The sequence below is a fragment of the Saccopteryx leptura genome, chromosome 2 (assembly GCF_036850995.1).
Source record: "Saccopteryx leptura isolate mSacLep1 chromosome 2, mSacLep1_pri_phased_curated, whole genome shotgun sequence".
Taxonomy (NCBI): domain Eukaryota; kingdom Metazoa; phylum Chordata; class Mammalia; order Chiroptera; family Emballonuridae; genus Saccopteryx; species Saccopteryx leptura.
In genome coordinates this window covers 22332717-22356110 of record NC_089504.1, presented here as the reverse complement: position 1 = coordinate 22356110, position 23394 = coordinate 22332717, and the positions used below count along the sequence as shown (strand labels likewise).

General features: G+C 49.1%; 1 protein-coding gene across 1 annotated transcript in view; it reads left to right on the top strand.

Annotated features, from left to right (window-relative positions):
- The window catches only part of SNX30 (sorting nexin family member 30), a 107127-nt gene extending 83952 nt beyond the window's left edge, over positions 1–23175 (top strand). Inside the window, exons 7-9 of the mRNA XM_066367452.1 lie at positions 10135–10221; positions 19696–19848; positions 21854–23175. Of these exons, the coding sequence (XP_066223549.1) occupies positions 10135–10221; positions 19696–19848; positions 21854–21913 (300 nt within the window). The 3' untranslated portion in view covers positions 21914–23175. The remainder of the gene's footprint in view (positions 1–10134; positions 10222–19695; positions 19849–21853) is intronic.
- Positions 23176–23394: the final 219 nt, after the last annotated feature.

The window sequence follows — 23394 nt, the reverse complement described above, 5'->3', positions numbered from 1 at the left end:
CTTGGGTTACCTGTTCAAAACCCTGCGATTGCCCGGTCATGGCACATACAGGAAGCAGCTGCTATGAGTTGATGCTTCCTGCTTCTCTTCTGTGTCTGTTTCTCTCTCTCTCTCTCTTACTCTAAAAATCAATAAATAAAATCTTAACAAACAAAAAACATGCAATACTTGAGTATTTAGTCAGGGACACTGATCTCTTTTCCATTGATTGCCAAATAAAAAAGTGACAACAGCTAATACAGTAATAGCCATCCAGGGTGAATGAATCAAAATTATACCTAATTACTTTTTGTCAGGCAAGAAATACTCTTTTGGTGTGCTGTAGAATTTTAGTGATTTATGTGTGCCATGAAATGAAAAAGGTTAAAATTGCTGCATTAGGTTTGCCAGTTGTGGTGCCTTTCAGAAACTAAAAAGGAGATTTCCTACAATTAAGTCGGGGAAGAAAAATCCTCCTTCCTAAAGCGATGACAGGTTGAAGCCCTAATTTCTTGAAAATATGAAGTGGGATGTAGGAGTGTACATGATCATCCTCAGAATGTTTTTCAAATTTAGAAAGTGTGAAAATTAAAACTCTGCCAGTGATGGCAGATTGAACACATTTTTATACTTCCTTTTCTTCATGAAATTGAACCCGAAAGACACTGGAATGATTTTTTAAAAGACATAAACCTGTAAGGACAGAGTGATAGAAGGGGAAGCAATTGCACTGCAGTTGGGAACCAGAAAGCAGATGTAGAGGTGATAAGGGACTGAGGTGACCCACAAAAAAGCCGTCTTAGGAGCTCCCTCTGGGTAAAAGCCACCTGGTTTCACTGTGCAACTTTTCAGGAAGGTCAAGGCTGGGGAGCATCAAGGACCTCTGGGATGAAGGGAGGGGCGGGGCTGGAGAGAAGAATTACCGTATTTCCTCATGTATAAGACACATTCTTTTCCAAAAAATTTGGGGTCTATAAACTGGAGTGTCTTTTACAGTGGTTGTAGATTTTTTACTTGCTTTTTCATGCTTGTTGAAGACAGTGATTTGTCATCAGATACAGATGAGGACAAGCTAATGGATAGGAGTTTTGACAGTGATGAGGAGTTGTATGAATTTTATGATGAATAAAACTTGAGTCAAATAACTTTATGTAATACTTTTTTTTTCCTTCAAATTTCAGGCCCCAAAATTAAGGCACGTCTCATACATGGGGAAATACGATAGTAGGAGCCCAAGGAGCAGTAAGAGCTTCTGATTTTTTTCTTGCTTCTCACACAGAAGCTGCAGTCCCGTCTCTGCACTGTCAGAACTAAGGTGTACTCTTGGCACCAGGCACAGTTGAGGGTGGAGGCAAAAATCCTAAAATTGGGACGTGAAGTGAAAGGTGACTAAATGTTGAGACTCAGTCATCTTCCTCTCTTTGGTTCTTGGCCTTATATCTTCCCTACAAGAGTTAGAAGAGCCTTTTTTGGAAACTCTGAATAGACCAGGAGGACAGACTAGGAGATGCTGACACTGGAGGGGAGGGGGACCCTCAACAACATGACTCAGCAGAGGCCCTGTAGAGCATTGTCAACAGCCCTCGGTGTGCAGAGTTTCAGTCGGTTTCTCAGTGTTTCCCTCTGATTAGTGGACAGACAAGAGTCACCAATTATTTAAGAGAAGATTCTAATATGCATATCAAATAAAAACAAAGATGAAAAAGCAAGCCCTGGCCTGGTAGGGTAGCTCAATTGGTTAGAGGAGCATCATCCCAATGTGCCAAAGCTAGAGGTTCAGTCCTTGGTCAGGGCACGTACAAGAAATGAATGCATGGCCTGACCAGGCGGTGGCGCAGTGGATGAAGCGTCGGACTGGGATGCAAAAAACCCGGGTTCAAGACCTCGAGGTCGCCAGCTTGAGTGCGGGCTCATCTGGTTTGAGGAAAAGCCCATCAGCTTGAACCCAAGGTCGCTGGCTCCAGCAAGGGGTTGCTCGGTCTGCTGAAGGCCCGCAGTCGAGGCACATGTGAGAGAGCAATCAATGAACAACTAAGGTGTTGCAACACGCAATGAAAAACTAATGATTGATGCTTCTCATCTCTCTTCATTCCTGTCTGTCTCTTCCTGTCTATCCCTCTCTCTGGCTCACTCTCTGTCTCTGTAGAAAATAAATAAATAAAAATTAAAAAAAAAAAAAAAAAGAAATGAATGCATAAATAAATCGAACAACAAATCTATGTTTCTCTTTCTGTCTTTCTCTCTAAATCAATAAATAGAATTTTAAAAAAAGAAGGGAAATATGTCAAGTGAAACATCATTGACAAAGAAGAAAATTTCCAGGAACAAAATAATATCTTCAAAAAGGGAAGCTATAACATAGCCATAAAACAAGATTTTTTTTTTTAAGCCAGAGAACAAAGAGTTCATGGAAATGAAGACCATGATAGAAATGAATAAAAGAAATCGATAGAAGAGTTAGAAGAAAATTTTAAGGAAACCACATATAAAGGGAAATGAAAAGACAGATGGAGGATTGGAGAGAAAAAATATGAAAATGAAAGGACTAGACCATAATATTCAGCATCTGAATGACAAGCGCCAGGAAGAGAAAACAATTGGGGCACATCAAAGAAGTCATTCAAAAGAGGAGCCTGAAGTGAAGACTGATGTGGTCCCTGCGAGATGAGATGAGATGTCGGATGCCTTTTCCCCTATTTTGCATTTTTCTTTATTTTCTAAATTTTTTATAACAAATATCTTTTAAAATTAGGGGGAAATGTGTGGTTTCAGTATTACCAGTACTTCCCTAGAACCTTTTTTTTTTTAAATTTTATTTATTCATTTTTAGAGAGGAGAGAGAGACAGAGAGGGAGAGAGAGGAGAGAGAGACAGAGAGAGAGAAGGGGGGAGGAGCTGGAAGCATCAACTCCCATATGTGCCTTGACCAGGCAAGCCCAGGGTTTCGAACCGGTGACCTCAGCATTTCCAGGTCGATGCTTTATCCACTGCGCCACCACAGGTCAGGCCCTAGAACCTTTAACTTACAGGTGATCCTCTTTTCAATAGAATGAAAGTATAAAAGGAGTGTGTTCAAAGGTGCAACCTGAATGTAACCACTTAATCAGAAATTATGTCACCAAGTCTAAGGCAGACTCGTTTTCCTGCCTGTGGGAAAATGCTCTCCTAGTGGGCTGCCCAGGCACAGGCCGCGGGTCTCTGTGTGTTTGATATTTGGTTTCTATTTGCATTTGAGCCTCTTTTTCTTTATTACTACGCACTAATTCTGCACGAACACCTCTTGGGTCTTTTCAGCTGTCAGCCCCTGACTGGAGAATGAACCATTCTGTTCTCAGTTCTCTATGTATGGCCAAGTTGTTCCTGCTGCTCTCATAAAACTTTCTCAACCCTGCATCCGAATGTCCCTCTTATAAAAAGATTTGAAACTTGAAAACCTTCTGGACCTGAGCAGGCTTTTTGGTAGCCGCTGACCTTTTGCATTGGGGCTGCTTTTGGACAGCATTTTCCTCCCCCTCCAAGTTTGTGAGCCCCCAGCTTCACCAGAGGAAGACGTGAGCGTGAGCTCTGCGGGTGGAGAGGGAAACTTCGGGCTTTCTTGTTGATACTATAACCACTGTGGCACTTTCCTGGGAAGAGTCCAGCGCAGATGTTGAAAGCCAGACTACAGCAGGTGTCTGTGATCCAGCTCCCAGACACTCTGTCATTGTAGTTTTTCTGTCTGTTTGTTTTTTTACAGGGACAGAGAGTCAGAGAGAGGGATAGATAGGGACAGACAGACAAGAACGGAGAGAGATGAGAAGCATCAATCATCAGTTTTTCATTGCTACACCTTAGTTGTTCATTGATTGCTTTCTCATATATGCCTTGACCGTGGGCCTTCAGCAGACCGAGCAACCTTGCTCAAGCCAGTGACCTTTTGTCCAAGCTGGTGAGCTTTTTGCTCAAGCCAGATAAGCGCATGCTCAAGCTGGTGACCTCGGGGTCTCGAACCTGGGTCCTTCCACATCCCAGTCCGACGCTCTGTCCACTGCGCCACCGCCTGGTCAGGCCCTGTCATTTGTAGTTTAATGGCTGTTATTAGTTTGTGATATAGACATTTTCGATAACAGGTATTATATTTCTATTGTTTAACTTTTATTATAGAAAAATTCAAACATGTTCAAAAGTAGGGTGTAAGTGTGACTAACGATCTCCTGTGTACTGTCAGCTAGCTCCACCAGTTGCCCCTCGTGGTCCATCTTGTCCTAGCTCTGTTCCCACCTACTCCCAAACCCCACCCCATGGGTTGTTTTAAAGCAAACCCCAGATACCATGTTGTTTCATACAAACACATTTAGTAAATATCTCTAAAATACAAGCATTCTTCTAATAAAGAGAACCGTATTATCATCACATCTAAAGAACTACTTTTTCTTATTCTCAAATACCCAGCTAGTGTTCGATTTCCTCAACTATCTCAGATGCTGTTTTTAATACATTTTTCAAAATTGGAATAAAAATAAAATTAATACGTTGGTTGATATGCTTCTTAAAAATATTTTAAAAATCCCTCCCTATTTATTTTTCCTTGCTATTTACTTGTTAAAGAAACTGAGTCATTTCCCTGTATATATTTGAAAAGAAGGCAGTGAAGTTTTGTAATTACTAGGACCACTTTGAAATCATGACAAAATGCTCCATGTTAAACAAATACAGGATTCAAGAGAGATTTATTCTATGTCCCGAATTAAAAGTCACCTTGTCGCTGACACCCCCCCCCCTCACCCTATGAACAGTTCTGCCGTCTTGCACACCCTCGGCACTATCTGTCCCCCTTTCCTGTTTTGCTCCCACCCCACACCTGGCACTTCCTCACGTTCTCCGTATTAACATATACGGCTTGCGTATTGCCTGCCCTCCACTAGAATGTCAGTTCTGTGAAGGCAAGGGTTTTGTTCTCTGCTGCATCCCCAGCACCTGGGCAGGTGAATGAGGAGACATTGGGGTGAGAGAGAAACGGACACCCGAGTTTAACAGGAAAGTCCCTCCACGCACTCCACCTTTCCGATTTCTGGTATTCACTGGGATCAGAGATCCCTGTGACGTTCCTGAGAAGCTCAGGTGCTGAATACCTTTTGCTGTCACTCAGTGATGGGGTCCTCTGTCGATGCCACTCTGGTCTGTTGGTCCTTTCACCACATTGTAGGTTGAGGTCCCATCAGCCACAGGCTGGTTGACCAATTTTATCAATAGAGCCTGTGTTATTTGGGGCGGGGGCAGGCCTGTCCTTTCAAGCTCTCATGACAATGTGCAGAGGTACTCTAGCAAGGATGGTAGTCTCAAACAGATATCTTCTTAAGTGAGAGAAGGGGAGATAGACTCCCGCATGTGCCCCGGCCAGCATCTGCCTGGCAACCCCATCTAAGACTGATGCTGGGACCAACTCAGCTATCCTCAGCACCCAGGGCCGATGCTTGACCCAATCAAGCCACTGGCTGCGGGAGGAGAAGAGAGAAGGGGAAGTGGAAGGGGGGAGAGTAGCAGACAGTTGCTTCTCATGTGTACCCTGACTGGGGATTGAACCAGGGACATCTGCACACTGGGCTGACACTCGATCCACTGAGCCAAATAGCCAGGGCCTCAAATAGATATCTTGATTCAAAACTTGTTTCTCAGCCTTTCTTGTGGTTGGATTGCAGTCAGACTGGGAAACCACAGGCCGCGCTGGGAAAGCTGGATGAGTCACCACCGGTATTAGCCAGCGGCGTGGCCTCATCCAGGTCTTTCCCCTGGACAGTAATACCTTTCACTTCTATGGGGTTGTTTTGAGTTTCTCCTGCTGTCCAGGGATGCGGGGATGTTAGCAGGACTCCGCCTCCTGGCTGCCAGTGTGAGATGGCAGAATTGTCCCTGCAGGAGAGGTGAACGTAAGAGCGGTGAGGAGACGGAGCAGGAGGGGTGAACGTAAGAGTGATGAGGAGACGGGGCAGGAGAGGTGAACGTAAGAGCGGTGAGGAGACGGGGCAGGAGGGGTGAACGTAAGAGTGGTGAGGAGACGGGGCAGGAGGGGTAGACGTAAGAGTGGTGAGGAGACGGGGCAGACGGGGTGAACGTAAGAGTGGTGAGGAGACGGGGCAGGAGGGGTGAGGAGACGGGGCAGGAGGGGTGAGGAGACGGGGCAGGAGGGGTGAACGTAAGAGCGGTGAGGAGACGGGGCAGGAGGGGTGAGGAGACGGGGCAGGAGGGGTGAGGAGACGGGGCAGGAGGGGTGAACGTAAGAGTGGTGAGGAGACGGGGCAGGAGGGGTGAACATAAGAGTGGTGAGGAGACGGGGCAGGAGGGGTGGACGTAAGAGTGGTGAGGAGACGGGGCAGGAGGGGTGGACGTAAGAGTGGTGAGGAGACGGGGCAGGAGAGGTGAACGTAAGAGTGGTGAGGAGACGGGGCAGGAGAGGTGAACGTAAGAGCGGTGAGGAGACGGGGCAGGAGGGGTGAGGAGACGGGGCAGGAGGGGTGAACGTAAGAGCGGTGAGGAGACGGGGCAGGAGGGGTGAACATAAGAGCGGTGAGGAGACGGGGCAGGAGGGGTGAACGTAAGAGCGGTGAGGAGACGGGGCAGGAGGGGTGGACGTAAGAGTGGTGAGGAGACGGGGCAGGAGGGGTGGACGTAAGAGCGGTGAGGAGACGGGGCAGGAGGGGTGAACGTAAGAGCGGTGAGGAGACGGGGCAGGAGAGGTGAACGTAAGAGCGGTGAGGAGACGGGGCAGGAGGGGTGGACGTAAGAGTGGTGAGGAGACGGGGCAGGAGGGGTGGACGTAAGAGCGGTGAGGAGACGGGGCAGGAGGGGTGGACGTAAGAGTGGTGAGGAGACGGGGCAGGAGGGGTGGACGTAAGAGTGGTGAGGAGACGGGGCAGGAGGGGTGGACGTAAGAGCGGTGAGGAGACGGGGCAGGAGGGGTGAACGTAAGAGCGGTGAGGAGACGGGGCAGGAGAGGTGAACGTAAGAGCGGTGAGGAGACGGGGCAGGAGGGGTGGACGTAAGAGTGGTGAGGAGACGGGGCAGGAGGGGTGGACGTAAGAGTGGTGAGGAGACGGGGCAGGAGAGGCCCACACTAATTGGGGGACGGAGTATGGCTGGATCTTGGGCCCCTCGCCTGCTGTGGGGTGAGAGAGGAGATGCACCGGGACCTTGGGAGCCTCAGTGGTTCTTGCCACACTGAGAGACACTCATCCCTGTTCCCGCCCTTGTGTGGGTACGTGTGCTTTCCCATAAGGCGTGAGGCGCGCTCCGAAGGCAGCACATGGCATTGAGGCATTGAGAAGCGTCCCAGTGGCCCCGACCTGCTGTCTCGTTGCCCCTTGGGGCGCCACAGGGCGTCTGCAAGGATGGCATTGTGTGTTTATTTCTCTGCACTACAATTATGAATTTATATTACTGCTGGTACCAGGCTAGTAGGTTTAGAATATTTTCTGGGCTCCACGAAGTCCAGAAAGGACCCCTGATTTTTTCTGTGTTCATTTGTTTTGCTCTCTAGATTTGTGCTGTCCAATACAGCAGCTGCTAGCTATAGGTGACTATTTAAGTTTAAATTCAAATTCGATAAAATTAAGTAAAAATTTATATCTAGTTTCTCAAGCCCCCAAGCCGTATTTTAAGAGCTCAGTCAGCATGTGGGGCTGCTCCCGGGGCTGCTCATAATAGATTGTAGCGTGCTTGCATCACCGCAGAAAGTCCCACTGACCAGCCCCGGAGGCCAGCCTACTCCACGGCTGATGACTGGGGAGGGAACTTCCCAGCACGAAGGAGATGGATGAGTGAAAAACAAGGAAAAATAAGCGATTGCCGGTTTTACCTCATGCTCTTCTCATGGTAATTTATTTACCTCAGGGGAAGACTTCCTGTCCCAAGTGTTGACACATTCCATTAGAAGGTTGTCCCCAGAGCACTCTCAGCTATTCAGTCACTTATCACCTTTCAGCACGTTGTCAGGGACACAAGATGCCCACTGGTCAGCCAGGAAATAGCTCCTTCCCACCTGTCTTCACGCTCTGCCAGAAGGTCCCTGTGGGGAAAGTGCAGGATTAGTCACTGCTATAGCAATGTGTGACTTCTGACTTAGGGGGAAATAATTTTTTTTTTTTTTTACAGAGACAGAGAGAGAGTCAGAGAGAGGGACAGACAGGAACAGAGAGAGATGAGAAGCATCAATCATTAGTTTTTTGTTGCGACACCTTAGGTCATTGATTGCTTTCTCATATGTGCCTTGACCGCGGGCCTTCAGCAGACCAAGTAACCCCTTGCTCGAGCCAGCAACCTTGAGACCAAGCTGGTGAGCTTGGCTCAAACCAGATGATCCTGTGCTCAAGCTGGTGACCTCGGGGTCTCGAACCTGGGTCCTCCGCATCCCAGTTCGACACTCTATCCACTGCACCACCGCCTGGTCAGGCGGGAAACAAAATTCTTACCACTGTTGGTTTGCCATATGTAATTGCACACAAAGAAGAAAAAAGAAAGCCTTGGATGAAACAGATGCTTTTCTAGAATGCCAACCACATGCTTTTCCATTCTACCTGGTGGCGTCTTAGCAGCAAAGCCAGGACTGGGTGACTTAGGGAGACACACACGCTCAGGTGCCGCTCTTGTACTTGCCCAAGCCCAGGGATGAGTGTCTCCCTACGTTTTGCATCCTGGACGCCTGGTCGGTCACAGTACCTGTTCGAGCTGGCTGTCTAGGGCCCGTGTACTGCTCGCTCAGGCAGGCTCGCTGCCTGGTGGCAGGGAGTCCGGACTTGCTCACAGCTCAGCGCCTGCAGCCTCTGTTCGAGCTGGCAGTCTAGGGCCCGTGTACTGCTCGCTCAGGCAGGCTCGCTGCCTGGTTGCAGGGAGTCCGGACTTGCTCACAGTTCAGCGCCTGCAGCCTCTGTTCGAGCTGGCTGTCTAGGGCCCATGTACTGCTCGCTCAGGCAGGCTCGCTGCCTGGTGGCAGGGAGTCTGGACTTGCACACAGCACAGCGCCTGCAGCCTCATGCTGTGTCTGTGCCTCTCCCCTGGCCAACCCCCCCAGGTAGGTACTATGTCTCTTTGCTTGTTGTATACCTGACCTAGAGTGGAGAACAGATAAGTGGCTAATGGATTAATGAGCAGATCAGTCCATCAGAGATCAGCTCACTTGACTTGGACTTTTCCCTTCACAGTTCAGAGACCGCCCTTCACTGTCACCTGCCAAGTCCCACAGTTCCGCACAGCGGTGTTCTCTCTGCTAGGGGAAAGCCCAGAGTCCTCTCATCACCATGGCAACAGATGGGCGCTGCTCACCCCACTTTGCCCTTCCCTGGAATTGTCATCCTCAGAGTTAGCTAGATTACCACACTAGAAAGATGTTTCTGAGAGTGGTTCTCCTTCAAGTGGAAAATCAGTTTGAAAATTACAGATAAAACTGTATTTTGTTCAAATATGATAGAAATGTTTCCATAAATTGTTATTGTTTCCTCCTAGAATTGGTTTGGGGGGTAAGTCTTAAATACCGTTTTCACCCGAGCTCATGTCTTAGAACAGGGGTAGTCAACCTTTTTATACCTACCTCCCACTTTTGTATCTCTGTTAGTAGTAAAATTTTCTAACCGCCCACCGGTTCCACAGTAATGGTGATTTATAAAGTAGGGAAGTAACTTTACTTTATAAAATTTATAAAGCAGAGTTACAGCAAGTTAAAGCATATAATAATAATTACTTACCAAGTACTTGATGTCGGATTTTCGCTAAGTTTCCCAGAATAAATCTTTATAAAACAACTTACTATAGTTAAATCTTTTTATTTATACTTTGGTTGCTCCCCTACTGCCCACCATGAAAGCTGGAATGCCCCCTAGTGGGCAGTAGGGACCAGGTTGACTACCACTGCCTTAGAAGGCCTTTTGTACTGGCTTTGCCTTCTCTTCTCGAGTTGGAAAATGTTTGTATGAATTAATAAACAAGTGTATTCTTTCCCACAACAACAACAAAAAGGTGCCTCCTCCAGAGCCCATCACATGTCACACCAAGCCAGACCATCCTAGGAGCACATGGCTGGGCGTGGGTGCCATGATTTGGGGAGGAACAGGGCAGAGGAACAAGTGCCTGGGGCTCGGAGGCCCCTTGTGAACTCGGTGTCCTGTGCCCCTTCTCTGTCCCCCACAGAGCGTCCTGAAGAAGCGGGACCAGGTGCAGGCCGAGTACGAAGCCAAACTGGAAGCTGTGGCTCTGAGAAAGGAAGACCGCCCCAAGGTCAGGCAAGCCCCTGGGGCGGGCGGGCTGCTCCGGCCGCAGGCTGTTACCTGTCAGCACCCTGCGGAGCCCTGGGCACCTCGTCCCTGGACACAGAGGACAAAGGTGCTCCGTGCTGGCTGGGCTGCATCGATGCTGTTCCCTCCTTTTGCTCCCTTTACATCTTATTTCTGGGAGTTTCTGATGTACATCTTATTTCTGGGAGTTTCTGAGGTGCACTGGGGGTTGAGTTTCCTGGGATTGCTTTTTTCTTTTTCTCTTCTCTTTTTTCCTCCCTCCTTCCCTTTTTTCAAGACTTCCAGCTCTGCTTCCAGCTCTCACAGGCAGTTCCTCTCTGTGAAATGGGATTGAGAAGAAAGGGGAAGAACGGTCTAGATCGGGGGTCTCAAGTGTGGTTTGTGGACTGGTCCACACTGTTCCCGATCCATGACAGGAAAAGCCGAGAAGCTGAGAGGAGGCACCTACGCACGCCAAGGACGAGTGTGTCACCTGTGTGGAGAAAGCTGCGTGCCAGCTGTGCCCAGTAGGCTGGCAGCTTGGTTGGGTTGGGGGGAAAGAAAGCCAGCAGAACACGGTCCTTTCCCACACAGCTTGAGAAGCACTGGTCCAGCTTATGATGCCTTCCAGCCCCAGAGCTCTGGGTCTTGCGAGAGAATCACAACTGTAAAAATGCGTCTGTGTATCAGTCACTCGTGTTTGTTGCCTCTCTCTTCCTCCAGCCAGCCAGGATTAAAAACAAGAGTAATAACAGCCAAGATGCAGGTGCTCACAGTGTGCTTAGTGCTTTATATTTAGGTTATCACATTTATTCCACACAGCGATCGTGCCCGCCAGGTACCATCTTTATTCCCCCTGGGAGATGAGCAAACCGAGGCCCAGGGTCGCCCAGGTAGCAGGTGCCAGAGCCCAGATTACAGTCTGCAGTCTGGCTTTAGAACCGTGCCAGCTACCGTGATGTTACTGCACTCCATTTTGTGTGTAATTGGAAGGTGTATTTGTTTTCAAAAAGGGGTGGGGTGGGAATGTTATTAGGAAGGTTAATATAATATAATAGCAGGGGCCCAAATCCCAGGGAGATAGTTGGACACCAGAACTGTGTGTTTGGGTCCCCTCCTCTGCCTGTGTTCTCATCACTGCTGCCGTGTTGAAATATACCTAGAGGGAACTGGCCAAACCTCAGCAAGGGCACACCTTGCCTCTGTGTAGTGCCGTTCTGTGTTCATTGCTCCACCGGCCTCCGAGCGGCTGTCTGAGGCCCAGAGGGAAAGCACCATTCTTTCCCCACTTTGTGGGTGAGACAACAAGGCACCAAGCAGCCCGTGAGCGGCCTGGTTTTGTTGATGCTGAAGGTCTGTCTCCAGTGTGCTCACCACAGCAGCGTACAATACACTTGTCGCATTGTGTCCTGTGCCACTCAGTGTCCACACAAGACAGTGAAGGCGCATACGTTTTACAGAGTCAGATGATAAAGGTGGGGACCCTCGTCACTGGCCCAGTGTGTGCAGCTGGAACTTGGCCAGAGGGCTAGGCGCCCCTCTTTTTGTCCACAGGCTGTCATACCGTGTGTCTCGAGGGAGGGGATGATAGCCACCCCGCTCTGTGCATGGCTGCCTTCTGTCTCTCAGCTGCCTGTCCCACGGACTGGCTGGTTGTCCCTGGGATGTTCTGGAGCGTGGTGCTGTCTCAAACTCTTTTCAAGGGATGACGTAGAATACTGTGTTTATATATTTTTAAATTTTCATTCTCACATGTAGCTTTCAAATATCAATACGGAAAAAAGTGTTTCCTGGCTAGGGAGGGAATGAGATGGCGAGTTCTGCCCCTGACCTTGTTCGGGAGCTGAGGACCCTGCATTTAAAAGCTGTCACTTAAATAGTTCGGTCAGTATTTGTACATGCTCAGCCCTGAATACAAGTTTTCTCAGAGGCTGATTTTGTCTTTAATATATGTTCAGCCCTACATGGGACAGTTTTTTTCTAAAGACAGGATCTGAAGGGTATGAATAATAGGACAAATTAAATTGTGACTGCCCTGGCTTGCTGGCTGCCTGAGGTTCACACCCGCCGTGGGGCAGATGGAACAGAGGGCACAGCTGTTTCTGGCTACCGAGTTCCGGCTAACCGAGCTCGGGGGCTCTGGCCTCGTGCTCTCCCCTTCTTGCTGGCCTGGGTGACTTCTCCTCCCTGTGGGTGTTGAAATCTCCCTGCTGCTGCTGTTCTCCCTTCCCTGGAACATCACTGACCCGTATGACTTATTCTCTTGGCCATGGGAGCTCTTATAAGAGGAAAAGAAGGTTTCTGTCTAGTAGGTTCCAAACACAGCTACATTCTCTTAGCACACCGTGGACAGGCAGTCTTCATCTTCCTTCTTTCTGGTGACCCTGAGCCTTGCCGGAGTTAATTTTGCTACCTGTTTAGCAATCATGATATTTAACCATAGAGCAGGGGCTGGCACGATGGAGGTTGGAACCATGGGGGCAGCAGAAATTGAACCACCAGTTTGGGATCTGGGGTAGCAGCTCCTTGGGTGAGCAGAGCAGGGCTCTGTTGACAGCCTGTCCAAGTCGACTGTGGTTTGGTAGAAGGAGCACAGGATTTAGAATCAGAGGGCCCTGGCTTCAAATCCCAGCCCTGCCCCCCAGCTCGGACCGGTTTGCTCATTATTCTTTGTGGGCTTCAGGCACATGATTGTCATGAGGATGTAAAGATCAGCATAGTGTTGGACGCAGTCAGCATGCTCCATGGGTGGAGCCTCTGCTTCCCATTCTAGTTCCGGTTGTCACCAGTATGAATGCTAAATGTGTTTTCTGAGTTTGAGTGAGTTGTCAGTTATGATTTAAAAAAAAAATTTTTGTCCGTTTTAGACAGAGTTGTTGAGATAAAGCCAAGGAACCGGTGGGTCAGGGCTGGTTTAACCCAAGGGCTCAGTGAGTTCTCCTGCTAGTAGCTTGTAGCGGGAGCAGGTTGTCTCCAGGTCCATCATGAGGCCGAGGGAAGGAGGGGAGGCCAGGGCGTTTCCACAGGGAGGGCCTGGGTCTGGGCACGTCAACAGGAGACCTGAGGAGGGATGGGGGCTTACCTCATTTTGAGGTGAAATCTTGAAAAGTTGCTCTGAAGAATGAGGGAAAGTTGATTTTTGTGAAGCCACAGAGTAATAGCAAAATCTGATCACTTCTCCATAACCCAGAAGGAAGGAAATGGCCTTGTGAGTGTCCATGACCTTCTCTGCGCGTGTCACACTGGAGTGGATGTCGTAGGCAAAGGCGTGAGCCCTGTGGCTCCAGAGCTGGGGGAAAACGTTCTCACAGACCGTAAAGGTTGCTTTGTTTTCAAGTTGAGGAAACTGGCAGGCTCTGAGGTGGGTTATTCTCAGGCACATGGAGCCTGGGCCTTGGGTTGCGTACTCAGCTTTCTCAGGTTAATTCTGTCGTTCGGATGTCCATTGTTTCCAGGCACTTCTGCCCAGTGAGGGGAGAATGCCTGAGGTCCCCCCGCTCTCTGCACAGCAGCCCTGACCTCAGCCTGGGTTCGAAAGCCAGGCTGATGAGGCAGAGATCACAGCAGCCGAAGAAGGCAGGACTCTCACCGCCCTTATCTTATTCCGTTCCTACATCAGCCCTTCTCAGGGTGGTGGTTCTCATCTCATGGGTGAAGAGCCAGGACTCAGGGGACCAGATATATGCCTTATGTGCCACAGCTAACACATGGTGGGGCTGGGATCGGCCCTCAGCTTCCCAATTAGAGCCCTTTATTCCTGCTCCTCGGACTCCCAGCAGCCTTTGCTCCCTGAGGAGGAGCTCTCGGGCTGGTGGACGCAGGTGCAGGTGACCGCAGGGGAGACTGGGGGCAGTCCGGGCCTCTCACAAGCCTTCAGTCTCTGCTAGCGCCTTCCAGCCGCCACGCAGGTGAGGTCCTGGCTCCCCTGTCCTCGGTGGACCTACGTTTGTCTCACCTGGGCCCCTTCCTCTCTCTCCTCACCCACCATTCTCTGCAGTTTGTCTCTTTTCCTATCTTAAAAAAAAAAAGCATTTTTTACAGGGCACCAATGACTTCTTCTTTGCCAAATTCTATAGCGTTTTCTCAATACTACCCTATCTCAGCATTTTCTCAACTTTTGGGCATCTCACAGCTACACAGAAAATGACAATGTCTGTAGGACACACTGGGGTAAACAGACCAGTGGCCCGAGGCTGAGGCTGAGCCGCCTGGGTCTCTGGCTTCCCAGAGGGCCAGGGGACGGCCCCGCTGTCACTCACACAGCCCCCGTGAGGAAGCTCTGCGCCACTTCCCACCCAGCTGCACATGGCCGAGAAGACGAGTGCCCGGAATTGCTTCCGTCACTGGCCTTGGCACCCGGCCCACAGCTGCCGTGAACCCCTCTGCCCATGTTTGGGATCATGTCTGCCCTCTGCCCATGTTTGGGATCATGTCTGCCTTGTATAATCTTTGGGGACTTTTTTAACCTACTGTCATCATGGGAGCAGATATTACATCTTCACCCTAGCTCCAAGGAGAAGACTTGGTTAGCAATTTATATTAGGGCCTAGAAACGTCTGGTACGTGGAAAGAGCTCAATAATACATTTTTAAATGAATGTTGAGTGAATTTACATTACCACCCTGCTTCTCAACACACACAACAATGCTTAGTTTAATCTCATATGACCCTTCTCCCATCTCTTCAACAACCCGTATCCTGTAGCAGATGTTCTCATGAGAGAGAGGGGAACTGATGAGAAAAATGCAGTCTTGTTCTCTATTTAGGAGTTTTTTTGTCTCTTGAGGTCTAATCTGGGGATTTTTTTTTTCTTGGTGGCTTGTGATAAGCAACTCCCAACCTTTAGCATTGGATGTTGCCATCTGAACATCCTGCAGACACAAGATGGCATGACTCTTAACAATGCCTCGTTCAAAACATTGAAACGTTGCTGTAAAGAGGAATGCTGGATGTTTCTAGTCAGTGAACTGATTATCACAAAGATGTCCTCCAAAAAGAAACAAGAGCGAGCCTGGCCTGTATGGTGCAGTGGATAGAGTGTTGAGGTCACCACTTCGAAGCTCCAGGCTTACCCAGTCAAGGCACATATGACAAGCAATCACTGAGCAACTAAAGTGAAGCAACTATGAGTTGAAACTTCTCGTTCCCTCCCCTCTATAAAATCAATAACTAAAATCTTTAAAAAGAGAAAGAGAGGGGGAAGAAAAATAAAGAGAGCAAGAACAACATGATCTAGGGCATCTGATACACCAGCCCTGCTCTTCACAAGTCGGGCAGCTTTAGCAGCTGGTCATTGCAGACAGCTCACCTGATTCCTCTTACGCTCTTCTTTTTACACCTCCCCCTCTTCCCTCTTCCAGCCCCTCCCTCCCTGTTTCTATGGCTCCGCCCCCCGACGCTCTTCCTCCTTCTGTGCCCATCTTTCTCAGTGGCCCTGGCTGCTTCCTTTATTGAACCCATAAATATAGGCCTCTCCATGGGTTTTACCCATTGACCCTCCCTTCCTCAGCCTCCGCTTTTAGTCCCTCATATAGTATAAAACTTAATCGTGGCAAAATACACATAAGACTTATTGTCTTAGCCATGTTTCAGTGTCCAGTTCAGTCATGTTCACACTGTCGTATGTTCACGTTGTCATGCAGAAGGACCTCTAGAACTCTCTGTGGCAGAACTGAAGCTCTTAACCCAGTAACAACAGCTCTGCATTTCCTCCTCCTCCGCCCCTGGCAGCCACCATTCTGCTTTGTGTGTCAATGAGTTTGACGGCTCTAGGTACCTCATATAAGTAGGATCTTACCGTAGCTCTCTCTCTGTGACTGGCTTACTTCACTTAATATAATGTCCTTAAGGTTCATCCATGTTGTGGCATGTGTCAAAATGTCCATCCTTCCAGAGGCTGAATAATATTCATTGTGTGTATTACCACTTTTGCTTATCCATTCATCTGTGGAAGGACGCTTGAGTTGCTTCTACCTTTTGGCTACTGTGAAGAGTGCTGCTATGAGCATGAGTGTACCCATATATCTTTGAGACCTTGTTTTCAGTTCTTTTGGGTATATTCCCATAAGTGAAACTGTTGGATCATACTGTAATTACATTTTTATTTTTTGAGGAACTATTATACTTTTATCCACAATGGTTGGATCATTTTACATTCCCAATAACGGTGCACAAGGGTCCCAATAGCTCTACATCCTTGCTAATACTTCTTATTTTCTGTTTGTTTTTTTCCAAAAAATAATGCCCATCCTAATGGGTGTGAGGTGGTATCTCATAGTGGTTTTGGTTTGCATGTTCATGATGATTAGTGATGTGGAGCATTTTTTCATGTGCTTATTAGCCATTTGTATATTTTTTGGAGAAATGTCTATTCAAATCCTCTTCTCACTTTAAAATTGTATTGTTTTATTGTTGTTGAGTTGTTGTAGCCCTTCTTGTGGAGGGAAGATCTCACCCTTCTCATGGCTGCAGCTACCTCCTTTGTCTTTATCGGGTCTGTAGACCTGTCCTGTGTCCTGAGCCCTGCAGTGGGACTATTGCTACCCTAGTCACCTAGACTAGGCACTTCGGGCTCTTCTCAGACTTTCTATAGCTTACAGCTCACGTGTGATTGGTTGCCAAATCTGTCAGTTCTGTGTCCGCCAGGTTGGTTTCATTGTCCCCTCCCTCCTGGTGTTGCAGCCACTGCCCTGTTTCCAGGGTGCCGTGGGCAGTCTCGAGACGGTGTAGTTTGATGTTGACTCATCTTTACTCTCTGGTGAAACCTTGGGTGGGGCAGCAAGGGTGAAGAGTGGCATAAGGTTGGAAAGAATATATTTGCTTCTGTTATAATAGTTTATATTTGGAAAGCAAAACGTAACCTCTTTTAGAAGATGTGGAATAAAGCTCAATAAAATATTCTGACCTGAGGAACTACGCAAATGACACGTTCTTTTATGAACCTCGATTTATAATATTGCTACTGACCGAGACTAGCAAATGTTTGTTGAGTGTTTAAGGCATGCCAGGCATCAAGTGTTTTCTGCACACTATCTCATTTAACCTCACAACAGCCTGGCGAGGTGGCCGAGGCATAGAGGCCTGAAGTCAGGTCTAGTAAGTGGTAGGTGTGTTTTCAGACTCTGGAAATCTGCCTCCACAAGTGTCTCTATTGTCGGAGGAAGCACGAGGCTTTTCCCTTTTCCTAAGAGGAGCACGTGGTGAATGGGCCTCGGAACACCTGGCCTTCCGGAAGAGCCCTGGCTTCTCATCTTTAGCCCCACTTCCTCAGTCTTGCCAGCTGGAGTTGTCTCTCTCTATGCCTTCGCGGGCACTGTGGCCTGTGAGCTCTTCCTGAGGCGGATCAGGCGCTTCTCACCTCTGTCACTGTAGAGTGCCCGTCCACCATCATCACACGTGCCCTGTCATCTTTGCAGAGCCGCCCCAGTGGTCTTTCTTCAAGGACCCCTGATGCCTCATCCGGTTGGACTCGCTCTCCATTCCGCCGTGGAGGGTGCCCACCGCAGGGCTCAGAGGGAGGCGACAGCTCTCACCTCTCTGTCCAGGCACATCCTTTCCTTCCCAAGGAGACTGGAGGCGACTGAGACCAGTCTGCGCATAGAGCCCTAAGCCCTTTCATGTTTCCCAGAGCCTAGTGTGGAGTGTTGTGAAAACGATGAGCTAGAAGCACTTCCCAGCGCCAGGCTCAGGCGGTAGTAACGTCCGAGCTGCAGTTGGGACTCTTTATTTTCGCGGGTCAGCCAGAGCTCCTGTCCCCATGACAAGCTCCCCTTCCTCCCTAAGAACACCTTAGTCCCAGAGCCTCGCCTCCCCTGCTCCCTGTGCCCCAGGTGCTTTTCAGAGCCTCGCTCTTCCTCTTTGCCCAAGCAGCTTTGTTAGTTAAGCACACGGTGAGCTGCTCCCAGGCATTGTCACCCAGATGCTCCTGAAACTGGCGGTGCCCAGGAGAGCAGTGGGGGCTGGCCTGTGCCTGCGGGGAGGCGAGGCCTGCCAGAGGCCCTGGCTCCAGGGTGCCGTCCACCAACGTCCGTGGGGGAACGGCTTGGAGCAGCAAAGCCGGGCACTCTTGTTTTATTCCGGTTCCCCCGAGGTGGCCAGCAGTGATGGGTCAATCAGTAGGGAAAGGCAGGAGTGACTGCCCTCACCGCGTCAGAAGGAAAAGTCAGGTGGTAGTGTTTTTTATTCCAGAGCATAAGTGCTTTGAAGAAGGGTCTTTTTCCTCCTTCGAAAAGGAAAGTTCTTTCCTTCCAGGTTGCCTAGGGTGCCTCACCACCCCTTTCTCTCCAGTCCGTCACGTGAGCCCCTCACCCCGCTGCTTCCCTCTCCTGCTTCTGGGTCTGCAGACGGTCTGGGTGGCAGGTGGCCAGTGCCCGCGGCACCTGGAGAAGCCCTGAAGGTGTCCAGCTCCCTCAGGCTTGTCCTCACCAGGACTGGTGTTTCTGGGGTGGCTCCTTGCTCAGAAGTTCTGGATGTTAAACTTCCCTGGTTGATAGAGATTGACCCTGAAGGTGACCCACAGCTTGGAGACACTGGGGTTCACAGGACCCAGCACACAAAATGCACAACACCCCGTTTGTTGTTGGGAAGCATTTGGCAGGTGGGCATTGATCCGGCTTTGGGCATGTTGACCCCTGGCCACCATCAGGGCCCAGCGGAGGTCTTGAATTAGGGGAGGAAGCCAGCCTTGTGCTTGGGCAGCGAGGGTCACACTTTCCTCTCACCTTCTCACGGTATTGGATGTTCTCTCTCTAGAGGTGTAGGATGGGCGAGACTCACCAAAGCAAAATGAAAGTTGTGAAATTCAGGGGACATAGTTCCATTCTGAAAAACTTTAAGAAAAACTTGAAATAGCCTGCTCTGTTTTTCTTCTTTGCATTTCAGGTTCTTTTGAGACGCATAAAGAATTTTTCTCTTATTTTCCCAGGAATGCCTAACTAACTTTTCATTTCTGACAACCTGCTGTGTCGGGGAGCGTGGACAAGTGGATTGTCTGTAATGTGGGGTTCAGAGGAGGGAGCTGGCCAGTAGTCTTATTATTGCAATTCTCTGATTGATGAGGACAGATATTATCAAACATCAGGAGTAATGGAATAGTTCATGTGATATGGAAAACCTTTTCTAGCTTAATTATTGGACCCAGGAGACTAGCAGGGCAGTACCAAATACTGCTGAATATTTGCAAAATCTGCACACAGTTTTACATTTAAAAAGGAACCAAGGATACGACTGTGGATGCAATGTTTTTTCTTCCTGTTTGTAAGAAAGGAGGTGGGAGGGGGGTTTCCCCTATGAGTTTCTGTTGTGTTTGGATGGGTTTGAAAATTTGGGTCAGAATGGTTCCTTTTTGAATTCCTTAGACCCGTTTCTGGCATTGTAATGTAGTAATTTGGCCCCTCACAGAACGTGCGAGCGGAGTAGTCTGTGGCATGAGAAACCAGTTACACGTGCAGAGCACCCACTCCTGCGTCCCCCCTGCCAGGTGCCGGCGGACGTTGAGAAATGTCAGGATCGGATGGAGTGTTTCAATGCCGACCTGAAAGCCGACATGGAGAGGTGGCAGAACAACAAGAGGCAGGACTTCCGGCAGCTGCTTGTGGGAATGGCAGACAAGAACATCCAGTATTACGAGAAGGTGAGGCGCACACTGGCAGGACCACAGCCCTTTCCTTGAAAAAGCATGTCCAATAGCCAGAGCCTCGCAGGAGAGCCTGTCAGAAGTCCAGGGCAAGGACCCTGCCAGTTCCAGCTCCTCCCCTTATCTTATGTTTGTTCTTAGAAACCCCTGCCTGTCTTTGCCCTGCTGTGCTAGATGCGATGCTGTTTTTGGGAGCAGGACCCCCACTCCACACCCCCCATGGTGCCCACAGGGTTTCAGTTGCAGTCACTGCTGATAGAAGCAGAAGTCTTATCCCCCGTGCCCTTTGCTCCTGGTGGCTAGCTGCTTCCCAGAATCAATCAGGCCTTCGGCATAGGGATGCCTCAGTGAATGGAGGTTTGGGGGCTCCGTTCATGTGGTTTTGGGGTTACATTAATGGAGGCTTTGGGGTTACAGCTTAAAGTAACCACCTGTTGTAGTTCTTTCTGTAGGGGTTCTTCATTTTCATGGTGCCATGGACCGCTTGGGTCATCTGGTGAAGCCTGTAGAGACCTCTTATCAAAACACTGTTGTTTTTAAATAGACTTTCTAATACTGGCAAAGAACAGGAAACTGGGGGAAAGGACTAGGGGGCATATTGCACATTAGGGCTGGGAGGGCACATGGAGCAGGCAGGAAAGGCCAGACTGAGGAAATGCCGTGTGATCTGATTGTCAGAGACAAAGACTTGGGGAGTAAGTATTCCAGGCCAAGGGAGTGACACACACAAGGGTCCTGATATAGGGAAAAACTTGAGCGTTTGAGGGTCAGAAGGAAGGCTGGTGTGGTCTTGGTTCCCCATTACTGAGGTAGAAGGACCCTTCCAGGTCCGAGGCGGTGGCCTAGAGAGGGCAGGACCCAGGGTGCCTTGGCCCCTGCCCTGGGCCTCTGGCTGAAACAAGCTCCTTGGATCTCCCCAGGCTTCCTTATGTAGGGCAGGGCCGAGTCTAGCTTCTTCCCCAACCTCAGAGACACCAAGAAAGAGACGCAGGGAGCAATTTCTCAACTCCTGTTCCGGCTAGACCTGAGGATGCCTCTCCCCTCCCACCTCCTCAGAACATCCTCAGATGACACGGCGCAAAGCCCTGCTTGCCCCCCACCCCCACCCCAGCTGCTTCTAAGAAAGGCCTGTGTAATTCCCCCGCCCTTCCCTCTTCTCAAAGGGAGAGTCGTTCTACTAAGCAGTGCACTCTTACAGGAGCGGGTCAGAGTGGTCCAGGCCCTCAGCCCTTCCCGAGGACCTGGGGTGCAAGGGCGTGGCAGCGTGAAGAGAACATTGGTTTTGGAATCATGAGCTCTGCCACTTACTAGCTGTGTGTCTTGGGCAAGTTTACTTAACCTCTCTGGGTCTCATTTTCCCCATCTATAAAATGTGCACATGTGTGTGTTTGTAATAAATAACTACTTCACAGAGTTGTGATGTGAGGACTACTGAGAGTGAGTGTCAAGTACATAACAGGGTTTGGCCATAATGAAACACTTAAATATAGAGATCCCTCCTGCCATTTTCCCTTTTGGGGGACCCAGGAGTAGCCTCTACAGCAAAGGTGAGGTTGGTGAGGAAGAGCGGGTTCCCGCCACTCGGAGTCAGGTGGCTGCCTCATCCCGATGGGACGTACAGCTTTGTGCCAGCACCGTCCATACCTGGGGCGCTGCCCCATCACGGCTGGGAACCGGGGGCCCCATCCCGGGTTTGCAGCCTGGTCTCTCGTCTGCTTTTGGAAAGGAGAGAATTTCTTTAGTGAATCCATTGTTGCTTCAGATGTGAGCATTTAGTATCAATAGTGCATTTTGACCTTGTACAGACACCGTGGTCTTTTGTAGAAATGGGGGTGACTGTATTCAACACAAACACCTGTTCCTCCCCTGTTTCTTGTCATGGATAGTGCATATGGGGCATCATTAGACAAAGGTGACCCAGCAGGATGGACAGGAATAGAGCAGAATTAAGAAGCTGACGTGAAATCTGAAACTTGATGCTGATACTGTGTGTTGTTTTCAGTGCCTCATGGCGTGGGAGTCAATTATTCCACTACTGCAGGAGAAACAAGAGGCCAAGTAAGTTCCTTCTGGGAACAGAGACTCTTCTACCTACACAGGGCTGGGAGCCCACGTGGAATGTCCCTGCTGTGCCAGGGGGGCGGCCCTGGGAAAACCACAGAAACATCTCTCCTTGTGTATTTCCCTCCCTCCCCACCTTCCTTTGTCTGACAGTTGTTTTCAATTAGTATTTATTCCCTGTTGGAGTCCTCAAGGGTATAATCATCTCTCAGCAAAAGAAGCATACCTCCATGCCGTGAAGGAACCTATGAAAAGGAACACTACAAAGATTTGAAAGTGAGGGACAAGACATCCTCAGCTGACGTGCTGACATCTCATTGCCGTCCCCATTTTGGGACTGCGGAGTTGCCTGTTGTGGAAGAGAACCCAGGTCCTGCTTTTCAAGGACACGAGGAAGGCACGAATAGAAGGCCACTCTTGCTTTCCATGGCTATGTGGCAGCCCTGGAACCCATCCCTGTGGGCACTGACATTCTCAGCCTAAGAGGAGGGTTGGCACCTCTGTGGGAGGTCCTTAATGGACAGTGGCCTGTAGCCGTGAGTGTGGCCTGCTGCCTGCTTGTGATGAGTGACAGCTGTCTTACGGTTTCTGGTCCATATAGGACCATTTAAATCAGTCTCTAAATGCATCCGTGCTAGAATGATCAGGCCAGTGTCCCTGTCCTTATGCGATGCCTCGGGAAGCTGAGGGGACAGTGTTCTGTGTTCTCTGAACTTGTTTCTGACACTAGAATGCAGTAGATTGGAAACTGTTTTTGTATAGAATGAAAAAAAGGTGCATTTTTTTGTGATGTTCTTCCATGTTTTTCTTTTGCTTGTTAAATGTCATCAGAGTAGAAATTAGGCCTGTTTGGGAGTATCTATTGTCTTGAAGTCAGAGGAGCACCCCGTGTTGAGATCATTGGGCAGATACCAAGCCCCGCCTCCCACGTCTGCTTTGCGCAATTACCTTTACCTCACCGAAAAGTCCTAGTTTCACGTTTCCCATTATGTCCGCTGGATGAATGTTTGGGCAGTGTTTTGGTGAGAGGTTGGTATGTTGTTGTGACACAATCGAGATTTCATAAACTCAGTGTGACATGAAGTGCTTTAACCCTTAATATTTCCTGATCAGGAAGGAAAATCAGTCTCTGGATGGGCAATTTACAGCCAACTTCCTAGGGACTGCTGGCTGCATCTAAAGTCTTTATTTCAAACTATTACCAGGTTTACTTTTCAAATCAATGTAAACTAAGCAGACCAAAAAAAAAAAGAAAAGAAAAGATCTATTTTCCAATACATCGTTTTCTTCTCCTGAAGTGAGGCTACAGTTGTCCCGTTTGTGTTCTTTCGTCTGTGGCTCACCCCTGGAAAATTAGAAATCTGAGCCTTAAATAAGCAGCAGTATTTTTTTTTTTTAATGAAACGCTGTGCTGAGACAGTGCTGCAGGTGGGAGTTTACCTGCACATGCCGGCCAGCGTGCAGCGTGCTGACATCACTTCA